Here is a 15,010-nt window from a genome sequence, read left to right as displayed (position 1 = left end):
AAAAAAAAGTATAATATCACTATATAAATCTATGGTACGCCCATAGCTTGAATACTGTTGGCTTACCTCAAAAAAAAAAAATTGAATTGGAAAAAGTACAGAAAAAGGCAATAAAAATGAGGAGGGGTATAGGGCAGCTTTTCCATATGAGGAGAGATTAAAAAGACTGGGACTGTTCATCTTAGAAAAGAGACTAAGGCGGGATATGCTAAAGGTCTATACAATCATGAATGGTGTGGAGAAAGTGAAAAAGGAAATGTTATTTCCCCCTTCACCTAAGACAAGAACCAGGCGTCACCCAATGAAATTAACAGGAAACAGATTTAAAACAAACATAAGGAAGTACTTCACACAACACTTAGTCAACCTGTGGAACTCATTGCCAGGGGATGTTGTGAAGGCCAAAGGTATAACTGGGTTCAAAAAAGAATGAGAGAATTTCATGGACGATAGGTCCTTCAATAACTATTAGCCAAGATGGTCAAGGATGCACCTCCATGCTCTGGGTGTCCCTAAACTTTGGACTGCCAGAAGCTAGGACTAGATGACAGGGGATGGATCACTTGATAATTGCCCTGTTCTGTTCATTCCCTCTGAAGCCTCTGGCACTGGCCACTGTTGGAAGACAGGTTACTGGGCTAAGTGAACCTTTGTTCTGACCCGGTTTGGCTATTCTTATGTTCTTATGTGTGAGGTCTCGGGGAAGGAGGAGCAAATGTGAATGTTGAGCCATTTTTCATTAACTGAACGCTGGGGGAAATTGCCAGATTGATGGGAGAACCCAAGGCTTGTTTATCCACAGAAGATTAGTGGAAGCTGAACTAGCTTCGCCCTCAATGCCCAGCCAATGTACCTCAGTCCTTACCTTGAGGGGACACCTCTAGGGCTGTGTCTGTACCAGGATTCCCCACCATTGTTTCTGTCATTCCAGTGGCACCGTCTGGAACCTAGCACAGACAAGGCTCCAAGCAGTCCCTGGTGTTTTAAGTGCCATGGCATCTAACCCTACTCAAAGCAGGTCTACAAAACATGGTTGTTAAGGTGCTGGAGGCCATGGGCACCTTGTCTACATGGGTGTCTCCCCCAGTGTTACCGCCTGTGGAGCTGCACCAGTGGTAGCAAAAGGAGAAATAATCCTAGTGCAGACAAAGCCTTTGGGTTTCTTCATAGCTCATTCAATCCCTGGCCCCTGTGCAGAGTCTGCCAACAAGGCAGGGGGTGGCTACTGGTGCCAACTGGGGCAGTGGGTTTGTCAGACATGGCATGTGAATCTCCCTGCCAAAGCTGAGAAGAAGTTTTACTGAATCGTGACTGTCTATGTAAGAAATGGGTCAGACTGAAAAGATACATCTAAGTGAAGTCAATGGGAGTTATGCAACTGACTTCAGGATCGCTGGAAGAGGAGTTATGATGGTTGAAAGAGACGGCAGTACTGGTGTATATGTGATTGACAGTGAAGACGACAACATGGTTAACCAGTTCGTATATCTCAGAAGCACAATCAGTGCAGATGGCCAACCCCATAAGTAGGTGAAAGCAAGAACTGGGCAGGAAAGGGGAGCTTTTCTGAGAACGGCAAATGTTTGGAAAAATAGAGAGATTCACACAAGGACCAAGATAAGGTTACACAATATCACTGTGATATCCATATTGTTATATTCTTCCAAAACTTGGCAAATGCTAGAAGCCCACAACAAGAAACTTAACATATTCCATAGAGATACTTGCAGAGAATACTTGGGGTTTGCTGGTGGGATAAAGTAACCAATGCTGATGTGTTGTAAAGGACTGGCCAGCAGACAATGATTCGAGAAAGAAGGCTGAAGTGGTTTGGATATGTTGTACACATGTCAAAAAACGCTGTTCTTAGACAAGCCTGTGACTGGATACCACTTGGTGGAAGATGGAGAAGAGGAGGACTACAGATGACCTATAATGAAACCATTGAGAAAGATGTTGCTAGCTTGGAAACAGATTACAATGGAGCAAGAAACGTGGCATTAGACAGATGGAGGCGGAAACACTGGGTTGCCTCATGTGTCATACAGCACAGGAACATCTAATCTAATCATCAAATCGCTGACTTCAATGGGAACAGAATTGGGCCCTAATCCAGGCAGGGCTGCTTGTTTAGGAGATTTGGAAGACAGAGAGAAAGAAAGCAGCCATGATTCTGACCTGTGAGTGTCGACAGCAACTCTTCTTTCTGCATCTTGTTTCCACAGACACGTCACGAGGGGACGGTAGGATCTGTGCACGGCTATTGGAGCTGATGGGCTCAAGAAGGCTAGAACCCCATCAATGCTGGGGATTGTTCCTCACACCCCCATAACTGAAGTTTTGTTTGCTTAGAATCAGAGACATTAAAGATGAGGAAGGCCAATCAGACAACCAATCCATATCCCAGACATTGCAGGCTGAGTTCCTAGATTTAAATGTCCCAAACAACAGGATTTCCACCATTTCCCTTGGGAGACTGTTCCACAGCCTAGTAACTCTCACTATCATGCTCTGCTAAGCTTTCACGGCTTCCTACATCTTCGCTTTAAGGTGCCGGGCTCCAGAACTCAGCTCCTGGCTTCAGCTCCTGGCTTTGCCCAATGGCAATGGTTTTCAAACTTTTTAGGTTGCATACCCTTTTCCAAATAGTGTAATCTACCACAGACCCCCATCTGAGATTGGGTCATAATATACTGATGAAAACAGAAAGAAAAGGTCTGTAAGGGATATTATCCGCCTGACGAGCGCTCACATACCCCCGTTTGAAAACCACTGCCCTATGGGAACTGGTGAACTGATCGCCCCAGCACTTTTCTCTACTGTATTCCCAGGTCCAATGCAGGCCCAATAGCTTAGTATCAGGATAGGAATTGGGACTGTGAGAACCAAGAAGGTGCCCATGCCCAGCTTCAGCCATTAGCCAGAATTCGAATCAAAAAGCTCCTACTGAAGAAATCAAGGGGAGGACAGTGTCAGAGGAGAGCAAACATCTTTTTAAACTGCCCCCCGCAACCGGGTTTGTTTCCCTGATGAATGCAAAGAAGAGAAAAATAGAGGAGACTTACTTGACCGTAGAGACGGTCCCGGTCGTGATGGAGTCCGTCTTGGAGAAGGTCGACTTCAGGTACTCAGGGGTGTTGAACGGCAAGGAGACGGGCTGCTCGGGCCCAGCCACTGGAGCACTGCTGGGGGTACTGGCGAGAGGGTTGGGGGCCAGGCTGGGTGTTGGAGCCTTGACTGGAGTGAGCTTCTGGATGTTCCTCACATCGTACTTGGAAGGCCGGCCCACCTTGCCTGTCTTAAAGGCAATGGCCCCTCCCATATCTGGGCTGCCCTCGCCAGGCTTAAAGAGATGCAAGTATTTCACGTTCTCCAGGTCATATTTGGAGGTCTTCTTGTAGGTGTTACCATTCTGCGGCCTGATGCTCTCACCCGTCTTCAGCTTCTGGATGAAGAAGTCGTACTTGGAGGCCCGCGACATCAGGCCTTGCATCTGGGAGCTGCTCGGAGAGGGCAAGGGCAGTATGGTGGCTTTGGTCTCTGTTAGCAGGGTGGCATCAGGCCCCGGCAGTGCTCGGATGGGCTGTGTCAGCACTGATGAAGCTTCCTTGCCCAGCTTGGAGCTCACGTCCTCAGACTTGGCCGGGTGGATGGGCCAGGAGAGCTGCTCGCCGGCCTTGAGCTTGCGGATATACTCCTCGTACTTGGAGAAGCGGGCTCGCTTGCTCATGGCGTCCTCACCAGGGAGAGAGGCAGTGGCAGAGGAGGCCTCTGAGGTAGCAGCGTTCAGCTTGTCGAAGCTGATCTTGCGGGTCAGCTCATCCCGCATGTTCTGGTCGTTGTAGCCAAACATGCCCAGGAACTCGTTCATGGTGGTGGCGGCATAATCGCGCAGGGATGAAGCTTCCCCTGCAGAGAGATGGAGGGACAAAGAGTCATGCAAGGGGTGGATTCTCCTCTTCTCCTGTACCAGCGTCGGCAGTGGGAAGGGGGGGAAGAGGGGAATATGATCTACTGACGTTTGGCTCACTTGTTAGGTTTTACGACTCTTAAATTAATTTGTTTAAAAAAAAAAGTAATTAATACTGGGGTAAAATAAAAAGAGTTCATCAATGCCAGGAAAATCAATTTCCTAAATGTTCTAGCCGATGGCTTTTCAGTACATTAAACAAAGTTTCATAAATGTCTCTGCACTCTTGCCTTGGCCTAATATGAAGAAAAAGTAATTTTACTGAAAGTGAGGCCAGTGCCAATATGCCAAGGTTTGTGCAACTGCATCCCAGTGGGGGAATGTGTGTATGTACAGGGGTGGGGGTGGGGGTAGGCAGAGGGTGAGGGGAGAAGGCAGCATGCGTTTGGAGGGGGGCGAGGGCAGTGGGGGAAGGCAGCATATGTTTGGAGGGGGGGGCGAGGGGAGGGGGCAAAGTGGAGTGGGGAAAAGGAGGGGGAAGGAGGCATGAGCAGAGAGAAGCAGAGGTGTGGAGATGAGGGGGTGAGAGAGAAAATGAAGAGGGGCAAGGGGGGAAGTGAAGGTAAGACAAGAAGGGTAAGGAGAAGCCGTGAAGGAAGAGAGAGAGGACAAGGCTGTGTGTGTGAGTGGGGTGTGAATCTCCATGGCAGCGATTCTCAACCTATTTACCATTGTGGGCCACATAAGCAGCTCTCCGTGTGTTATGTGGGCGACATCCACACATTATATATACTATCCGCAGGGCTGGCTCTAGCGTTTTTGCAGCCCCAAGCAGCAATAAATAAATAAATAAATAAAAATAAAAAGCTGCGATCGCCAGCAGCTCTACCACCGCTTCATTCTATGGTGGCAATTCGGCGGCAGGTCCTTCGCTCCGAAAGGGAGTGACGGCCCCGCCTCCCGCGGAACGTGCCGCCCCCCTCTTCATTGGCCACCCCAGGCACCTGCTTGCTACGCTGGTGCCTGGAGCCGGCACTGACTATCCGTATGGCCCTGAGGATGTCACATGGGCTGCAGCTGTGTGCTGATTGGGCCGTAGGTTGAGAAACACTGCTCCATGGCCATTCCAACCCCAGCCATTGTTTTTCTAAAGTCTCTTTCCAGCGAAGTTCCTCTTAAGCATTTCCCTCTGAGGCCTGAGGGGTGGGAGGAGAGCCCCTACTGACCCCCAAAGACATTACAGTTCAGGAAAGACAGCTGTATCCCTGCTATGAGCATCCATAATCCCCCACCCTGCCCTAGTGAAGCAGGCTGTGCTGGCCCAACGATATGCAAACTGGGTGGAAGAGGGTTGTTTCTCCCTGGGATATGGGCTGACCATGGTGGGGAGGGCTGTTCTGCCTGGGTGGGGGCTGGAGGGGAGGACTGTTCCCCCTGCGGGTGTGCTAAGGAGAGTGGGGAGGGCTGTGCTCCCTGGAGCTCCCTTCCTCCCCCACTCACTCCCTCAGGCAGTTTTGCTGGTCACCAGGAGGAGAAGAACACGGATCTGGAGGTCACCCAATATCAGTGTAAAGGAGGAAATAAAGATTGCTCTGACGTGCCAGCTCGGACTCATTTAGGCTTCAGTCTGACACAGCGTTCCTCCTCCTCCTCCTCCTCCTCCTCTCCCTCTCGCTTTCTCCTGCAGAGTGAAGATTTACTGTGTGCAGGAGTCCTTCAAACCTCCCTCGTCATCTTTCCCAATCACTCACTCTAACGCTTGTGGGCGAGCACCATCTTTCATAGGGAGGGGGAGAGCCAGCAAGGGCAGGTACGGCAGTAGCAGGAAGGGGGCTCCCGGCATGGGGAACCCACAATGGTTTTGACGCGCAGAGAGAATTAGCGCTGCCTTGAAAGACATCCAGAAAGGAAGAGAGCCGAGAGAGGAAGGAGAGGAAGAGCGAGAGCTCGACAGATCCCAGGGGTTAAAATGGATCCCTGGGATCCAGGGATCTGACAGACAGCTGTGCCACACACACATGCACAAATGCTCCTGAACACACCGGCCCGACCAAGAAGCAGACTCCTAGGTCCAGGGGTTTCTTGACTCCCCAGTTGTTTGCTTCAGCAAGGGTGTGTGGGGGAAGAGACAGCCAGAGAAAACAGGACCCTGCAATGGGCACTGAAAACTTCTGCTGGGCCCACATCAGTGATGCCCAATGCAGCCAGGCACATGGGGCATAAACCCTGCTGCAGTGCTGGCCTGTATACCCGGCACATGGCCATGGAATTGCCAAAGTCCCCCTGACACAGGGCATGAGGCTGATGCTTGCAGCAAAGGTCTGAGGAGGTGCCTGCTAAGCTAGGATACAGAATTCAGGACAGTGGCACTGAGAGTCGGTCGAGCACACTGCTCCTTTCCACTGCTTAGCACCAGAGTCTTGGATCCAAAGACCATGTGCTCCTACCCGTACTATACCCAGACACCAGGAATAAGAGCAGATTGACCAACCAGTCACACACTAGGGGTGCAATTTCCCCTCCAGCAGGATGTCCAGGCCTCTATGTGCTGTCCCTAAGTGGCATACCAGCCCTCAAATAGCCATGTGAGTTTCTCAGTGTCAGTCTAGACAGGTGCCTGAATGCAGAACCAGGCCCCCTTACTTAGGCACCTGTGTTTGATAACTAGTCTCAGAAAATGATACATCACAAGGGAAGAAAGGGGAAAAAAACCCTCAGGAATCTAGGGCTCCTCTCACAGGGGTGGGGTCTTTTTACCTCCCCCTTTCCCAACCTCCCGTGGCCCCTCACCACTCTGGGATCCCAAGGGCATCACCTTTCACTTACGCACGCCGAGGCATTAAAGCATTTCCTGCTGCTTTAATGCTTTTCACCTTTTTGCTGCCTTTCCCTCTTCTCCACCCCCACCCCAGCGTAACCCTATAGCCCCAATGGAAGTGATTAATCCCATAAAATCCCCCCTGGGCCTAAGATTTTCCTATTCCTACTAAATCGGTCTCCCTCTTCTGCTTTTCATCTCTCTTTGGACCTGTAAAGTGATCCCTGGTCTCCCTCATGTTTCCCCAGACTCCCAGGCCTGGTGAAACCCCATCCACCCCGAGTCAAACTGCAAGGGGGAAAGGGCAGCATGGAGGGATCTGAAAGGAAATTAAATCAGCAAGTGATCGCTGGCTTTAATGGCTGCCCTGAAAGGCAGGGCCAGGCGGTCCCTACCCCTGCTCTTGGAGGGTGGAGATGACCCGCATTCATCAGAACATTGCTGTGTCCATCGCGCGCACACATGCACACACACGAATCCTACAGAAGTCACCACAGGTGGGAGACCAAGTTGTGGTTTAGGTAAAATCCACAAAACCTTTGCCCCATCTCAGGGCAGAACTGGTGGAAAGATCAAAGAGGTGAGAAACAACCCCCCTTCCCTCTGCCCCAGCTGCACTCCTTGCCCTGGGCTTCCCAATTCCCAGCCTGAAGCACGAGCAAAGGAAGCAGAAGTGCGGAGACCCCACTTTTGGATCCCACATTCCAGGTCAACTTTGCAGCTCCCAGGCTGGCTCAGACCTTGCACAAATTAAACACCCAAAGCCTTAAAAGAGACCTGGGAAACCCAGAATTTCCCTGTGAGGCTGGAAGATGCTGCTCTGTGAGCTGCTGGAAACTGCACCACTGGGAATGGAAATCACCTTTGGTCATTGAAAACACAAAATGACTGGTGGGGGGGGGGGGGGGCTCTCGGGGCTTTTCCAAACCTGGACAGAGTCTGGGGCTGAGCTCAGGTCCCAGGGAGGATTGCAGCAGTCCCCCCCTGAACTGGCTGTTCACCCCCAGTCCCACAAACCACGGCTCCACTTTGCTTCTCCTTCAATCAGATCGGTACTGTACGATCACATTAAAGGTTCTGGGAGACCAACCATCCGAATGGCCTCTCTTTATCCCCAACAAGGCAGATCTCAGGCAAAGCAGGGCAGGTTTCTTCTGCACTCTGCCCAGCCGGCGTGCCTCGACCCTGACCTGCAGGTGCACCCACGAGAGACAGTCCCCAAAGCCCAGCCAGCCCTGGGCTTCTGTGCTGCGTTTACTGAGACGGAGGCATGTGAGAGCCAGCTGTGGTGGCTACAGCATGGACACCTGCCCCACTGGGAGACCCACCCACTTCATTTCACACAAACCACCAAAGAGCCACAAGCTGGGAACCATTTTGTTGAACTACAGACCTAGAGGCCAACAGCTGCATTATCCTGATCCCAATTCATGGAGCCACCTGGTCCCCCATTCCTGACGGTGGGGCGGGCGGAGGGGGGGTGAACCCTTGCAGAGAGGATATTGCCCTGAGACTGTGCTCCTCCCCAATAGTTGCTGAACCCCCTGTGCCCTGGGCAACACGGTCCCTGGGTCTGCCTCTCTCCCTCACCGTCCCCTTCTTCCTGCAGCACATTTTTCTCTCCCCTTCTGCATGATAACAAAGGGCTCCCTCTCCCCCTGCCGCTGCTCTCCATTTGTGGGCATTGCCAAAGAGCAGAGATCTGTGTGTCTCAGAGCAGCTAGCGTATCACGAAGGATCCGGAGCGAGCAAAAAAAAAAGGGGGGCTAAAAATAGTCCGCAGCAGCACACTATATATGGAAGGAAAAGCAAACCAGCCCAAATGGAGCACAAGGTCTGGACACCGGGGGATGGGGCGTCCCAGATGGGGCTTTGTCTGTTGTCCTGGCCAGGAGGGGAAACCACGCTGATTTTGAGGATACAGGGTAAAGAAGCGAGAAACTGGGTGCTGGTGCATGCCCCTGAAATGCTTCTTAGTGCGGGAGGTTCTCCAGGAAATTATAAGTGGGGAGGAAACCGCTTTATGGGAGGGTATGGGGGAAGAAGAGGAGACGTTCACACCTTCTGATGGATGGAGCAGGCTTAATAAATAAAGCAACTAAATAAATAAATAGATAAATGAAAGAAACTTTGAAAGCTCAGTGAGGAAAAGGCTCCGGGTGACTATCCCTACCATCCTACTGTGGGACAGATTGTAAGCCCGGTGTGTGTACGGCCGTGTGGGAGATCTGAGTGGGTGTGTATAAAAGTATGTGTAGGGAAGTGTGCATCAGTCCGGGTGCAAGGGTTGTGGATGTGTGAGAATGAAGGAATGAGCATGTTTGTGTGTTGGTGACAGATTCTGTCACCCGTCTCCGGACAAACACCCACTTTTCAGATTTGGCACATGTTCCCTGTTTGTCAGAGATGGGAAAACACGCCAGGTGAGGCTGGGAGCTGACTCGCATTCAGACCAGCTCTTGTCAACCCCCTGTGTCTGAGGAGGGAACCAGGCAGAGAACAAGACTGTCCCTCCACAGGGGATTCCACCTTTCATTGTGTCTCCTGGGCGGAGTCCCATCTTGCTTCTGAGTCTGGGGGCTTGAAAAGCCGGCCCTGAATTCTGACGCTCAGGCCAGTCCTCAGCAAGCTCTCTGCACACTCCACTCAATCCCTTCTGATAGGGTTTTTCATTCTGGGCAGCAGAAAGAAATCCCCTGGAGAAGGTGTCAAGGTGCAAATTGGCAAAGATGCAGGATCAGATCCAGGAGAGTTTAGTGAATGAGGGAGGAAGGAGCCCTGCTGAAAGGTCTCTAGGTAGTTATCAGGGTAGTGAGTGCCCTGACAAGCAAGAACCCTGGAGCTACAATCCTGCCTCCCATTCCCCTGCTCTTAAGCCACACAGCCGCTTTTTCAAGCCACAGGGCCAAATTCCTCCCTCATGTCAGCAACTGCAACCCCATCTAATTCAATGGGAGTTGCACCCTGTTACACCAGGTCTGAATATCAGTGTGGCCAAGCCCAGAATTTGGATTGGCTTAAATGAAGAGAGAAAACGAGGAAAACTCAATCCTTCCCAACGAAAGTAATCCTCAGCCCATGGTTTACAGGGAGAAGTCAGGGGCACATTTCCAACAGGACTCTCAAAACATGTGCATGAAACCTGCATGTGCCTCTGTTTGTGTGTCCAACCCCTATGGCTGTGCCTGCCATTCGGGCACTATATGTGCTATTACCTTGCACACTCGTGGCCTGCTTGCTCACAAGAACTGCATGCATTCGCATGTGATCCTTTGATGCTTTGGACCTAAAAAGGCACATTGCTGGCATCCCTCTCTTCTCTTACCGCTGGCCCCTCTTTAGTTCCCACAGGTTGGCCACATACTTCTATTTTCTCCCTTTCCCCCCCACCCCATTTGGCTTTTTTGCAATCCCGAGCTGCAAACGGTGGGGGGGAGGGGCAAAGAAGGGGAATTAAACTAAACTACGAACCGAGTCCAGGCGCAATCACCTTGTGTCTGGGAACGACAAGGGCTTTCCTATCAAAGGAAACTGAAGGTCACACTTTTCCTCATTGATCTTGCAATGTTTGTTAATTACTCTGTCACTGATGTGGCGAAGGATAATTAAACAGCTCTGTTTATATCTTATATGCATAATTATGTGCGCTGCCACTGAACTCGCAAAGACTAGAGAATGTGCCTCTCCAGAAGGGGAACGGACAGACGGAGATGAGCTTCGGCTGCATTATTAGCAGGAGGAGGAAAACACATGCACACACAAAAGAGGCAAAGTTTGATGGATTTGCAAAGTGCTCAGATGGGGAGGTGTGATCTTTCTATCAAGAGATTCAACCCAAGTGTGTGACAGATCTAGATCTCAGCAGGAGGGGCCCACTCTACACTGGGGAATTCAGTCAGCCTTGAGCTTCCATCCACACTTGGTACTTAAATGGCCCTGGATGTTGATCTGGAGACACTAGCCACTCCAGGAATGAAATAATTCATCCTGGGCTTCTCCCCAGCACACACATACAGGCCACCAGTGCCTCTTGATAAATTCAGCCTGAGCCAAATCTGACCCTGAATTTCTCTGCATCAGGAGTAAACTAAAATTCTAAAACTGCATGTAACCACGAGGGGGAAACACCCCTGGAAGGGGGTGTGCTGGGGAGTAAGGGGCAGACAGGAGAGCCTGAGGGCTTGGAAATTCATCGATTCTCTGAGTCATGAGTATGGGTCCCTGACTGCAGCAAGTGTTACCACAGAGTACAGGGTGACTAGATGTCCCAATTTTATAGGGACAGTCCCGATATTCGAGGCTTTGTCTTATACAGGTGCCTATTACCCCCCACCCCCATCCCAATTTTTCACACTTGCTATCTGGGCACCCTAACAGGGTATAAAGAGCAGGACAGAGCTTTTCACACAGCACCTTACAAAGGACTGGACTAAGACGGCATCACCACTCCGGGGGTAAACCCCGGACTCCCCTCAGCCTGTCTGGCTTGGATAACCTTGGAAGTGAGGAAAGAACCTGGATGTGCAGTGTGTCTGTTATGTGGCTGGGTTTAATATCAATAGAGGGGATGTTGACAGTAACAAATCAGTCAATCGAAGAAAGAAAGAAAGAAAGAAAGAAAGAAAGAAAGAAAGAAAGAAAGAAAGAAAGAAAGAAAGAAAGAAAGAAAGACAGACATTTTTAAGGAGTTTGCTCTGGCAGGAGAAATCTGTTTTTTTCACAGAACTAAACAAAGCGGTGGAAGATTGTGGTGTCCAAGTCGGAGATGTTTGTCACTGGGCCAGTGGCAGGGTTGCTGCTCTGGAGGAGACGGCAGGGAGTCCTCTCTGAGGGGATGTCTACACTGCCCACGTTACAGCGCGACCGCTTTTATCTTAGCGATAAAAAAAACCCACCCCGAATGAGCGGTGGTAGTTTTATTCAGATCCCGGCGATAAAGCGCTGTCTATACTGGCGCTTTTCAGCGCTAAAACTTTTGTCGCTCAGGGGTGTATTTTTTCACATCCCTGAACAACTAAAGTTTTAGTGTTGAAAGTGGCAGTGTAGACACAGCCTTACACTCGGTTCTAATCTCCCAACTAATCTGCCCACACCACAGCTCCTTCATTCACCTGGACTCTTTTCAAGGCTCACCTTAGATAATAAGAAGAAATAACAATAGCTTGCAAGTTACACCCAGAGCTGCTGCCTTCAATCTGCACACATGGGCATAAACAAACACACACAGCAGCCAAGCACTTGCATGGACACATGCAACCTACATGCACACACACAAAAACATGCAGCATTCATACACAAACACAGACACACCACATATACATAGATGTGAACACATGCAACAAACATGTATGTGCACACGAACTTACTTGCAACAGACACAAATATCGTGAAGGCAGCAGTCACATAACTACACACACACACACACACAAACACACACACACAGAGCAGCCTTTCTGTTCATCCAAGCCTGTGGTCTAACCATCCATATTCCTTACACAAACCTGCCTGCCATATACTGGGGAGCGCGCAGGCAAGTGTGTGTATAAATACACTGGCAGTCTACTGGAGGTTTGGCTAGCAGAGCAGCTTGGGCCCTACCCTCCACCGGGAAACCTGAACATGAAACGTAGTGCCAAATGCCTTTATCTTCATCTAAATTATATACAGGGATCTGTGGGGCGGGGGATGGATCCAACCAGATAAAGGGGTCTGTGGGGTGGGAGCCACCCAGATAAAGAAATCTGGGATCCACCCAGATAAAGGAATCCAGGGATGGGATCTGGGATCCATTTGTTGAAGGAATCCGGGGTGGGATTTGGGATCTACCCAGATGAAGGAATCCCCAGAAGGAGTTCCAGGGCAGTGGGACTTCAAGGGCAGCTCCCAGCTGTAAATCACAGAGCAGCCCGCCCGCTGCAGTAGAGAACTTAGGGGCTCTGAAAGTGCCGCTCACTCCTTTGCTCTGGTAGTCAAGCTTACCCAATGGATGTAGGGCAACTGAGGTGACTCACACTGCCCTGCCTAAAATGCTGGTCTCGGGACTCCATTGTGCGGGGTGGAAGATGGGGCAATGACTTACCTGAGGCAGCTCCTCCAGCCAGCTTGGAGCCCGTCTGGCCGCTGGAAGGTCGGTAACTTTCATCCTTGGAGGCAGGCCCATCCGAATCCCTGTCGTCCGGGAAGCTGCCGTCTGCATCGTCCCCATTATCTTCTTCATCGCTGCAGCCCTTGGGCTGTACCATGTAAACCCCTTCGGGGGGCACCTCCACGCTCTCGGTGGCCTTACATTCCTTGCCCTCTGCTCGGCCCAGCAAGGTCTCGTCATTATACTCCCCGTTCACCCACTTCTCAATCACCTCCCTCCGCTTGTCCTCCTCTATCTTCTGAACACGGTTAAGTCCATCAGAAAACTTGGCCCCCAGCTCCTTGGTCTCAGGCTGGGGCGGTTCCTTGTTGCCGCTTTCCCTCTGGGGACCCTTGTCCAACCGCACCTGTTCCGATCCCCCATGATCGAAGACCACCTGGCGGCTGAGCTTGGCACAGATTGCATTTAGCTTCAGGCCGCCTTTGCGCTTGGCAGCCATCTTGGATTTTCCTGAGGTTGCGTCAGTGCATATACTTCTTTCAGCTGGAAAGAGACAGAGGGAGAAATACACAACATTAGAGGGACAGCTCTGTCATTCAGAAACTCAAAGCCCATCTACAAACATCTGACCCCACCCAGCTGCCTTAAAACACAGCCAGCCAGTGTTTACCCTCTGAAAGAAGGAACTTCCATGAACTCCCAACGCCTTGTGAAGGACCTGGGTCTCAGGGAACGTAACGTGGAGTTCACCCACAGTCTTTCAGCAACACCACAGAGAGAGGCCTCCTTTAAAACACATCAGGCTACATTCAGCCCTGATGTAAGTGCGTGAAATGCCACCGACTTCAGTGTGCAGCCACTTACACCAGGACTGAATCTGGCTGAATGGGTCTCTGAATGTCCCAGGCAAAATTCACCTCTGGTATAATTGTGTAACCCACTGGTGAGTGTGTGTTACAGACCCCCTGTGTGCCAGAGCCACAGAGGATACAAGTTGGACGCAGCCCTACCTAGGGAGCCTTGATTCTTTCTCTTAAGCTGTAGCTATTCAGGCTTCTAGCTCTGGAGGTCCCCAGTTCAAGGCCCGGTGCATTGGCCAAGATGGCACTGTCATAATTGCACTGAAGCCAATGGAGTTACATCAGAAGTGTCTGTAGGAAAGATAGGGCTCCAAATTCTAGCCCCAGGGAATGCAAGCAACTCCCGCATTGGCCTCAGTGCAATTTACTTGTATCCTGAGGCAGGAAAATCAGATGGGAGGGGAAAGGAGGGGGAATAGTCCTGGGGTTTAGTATCAGTCAGTAACACCCCTTCTCTGCCTCACACACACACACACACAAAATTCCGTCCCTATGCTTCTCTGCACAATCTTCGCTGGGGTTTGTCATTTTAATGTAGTTTACTCATATGTGACAGCTAGTCAAGGTGGAAACGGAGAGACAGGAAGGAAGGACCTTAACTTCAAGGTGAGGGAATGTCTTGAACTGATCAGTCCCTACCACAAAGTTACTTGTATAATTATTAACTATTAACAAGATTTAATCCAATTAAAAGCAGCAAACTGCACAAAGAGAACATTAGGGCTGCGCGGTTGTTGTTGTTTTTCAGATGGCCTTTAAGAATGTCCAGGCTAAGAAAGGGTTAAAGCTCCAAAGGCAGGAAAGGAGCGAGCAGCCTTCGCTCTGCCCCTGCGGTCACACACCTGTCCTCAAAACCAGACAGTGTCACCCACGCCCTCACTTTCTGCACCCCAGCTGCTATCTCGCCACACCTTGTCGTGGCCACTCTGCATGCTTGGGGTGCTCTTGCCATCCCCTTGATCCCTCTTCACCCTCGTTGTGCTCTGATGCTCTTGCCGCTCCCTTGTTCTCTAGCTGTGCCTGTTGCACACTATTCGCACTCTCACTCTCTGAGCCCTCTCTACTGTGGGCCTATTGTCCCCCTAGCCACACTCACTCTCTCATCCTGCTTATTCTCTCTGTTCCTCCCCTTCTCTGGTAGCAACCAGACCTGCAAAGGCCAGCCTGAACACTCTCCATCCTTGCCCCTTGTCCTTGGGCCACACAAAGACTCACCTGACATCTCCCTTGGGCTCCTGAGGCCAGAAAGCACAGGCAACCCTCTCACTGGAACTCACACTTCTCTCCTAAGCCATGTGGGACTCTGGGAAAGGCACCCACAAAATGGCTAGGTGCCC

General features: G+C 50.7%; 1 protein-coding gene across 5 annotated transcripts in view; it reads right to left on the bottom strand.

Annotated features, from left to right (window-relative positions):
* CASZ1 (castor zinc finger 1) overlaps positions 1 to 15,010 on the bottom strand; it is a 263,569-nt gene that overhangs the window by 57,184 nt on the left and 191,375 nt on the right. For all 5 annotated transcript variants that reach the window (XM_054009508.1, XM_054009510.1, XM_054009507.1 and 2 more), the window contains 2 exons: positions 12,808 to 13,356; positions 3,066 to 3,909 (listed from right to left, as the gene is read on the bottom strand). In XM_054009508.1, the coding sequence (XP_053865483.1) occupies positions 3,066 to 3,909; positions 12,808 to 13,356 (1,393 nt within the window). The remainder of the gene's footprint in view (positions 1 to 3,065; positions 3,910 to 12,807; positions 13,357 to 15,010) is intronic.

Source organism: Malaclemys terrapin, chromosome 19 (assembly GCF_027887155.1).
Source record: "Malaclemys terrapin pileata isolate rMalTer1 chromosome 19, rMalTer1.hap1, whole genome shotgun sequence".
Lineage (NCBI taxonomy): Eukaryota > Metazoa > Chordata > Testudines > Emydidae > Malaclemys > Malaclemys terrapin.
The sequence above is the reverse complement of the archived record's forward strand: the minus strand, read 5'-3'. Positions and strand labels throughout refer to the sequence as shown.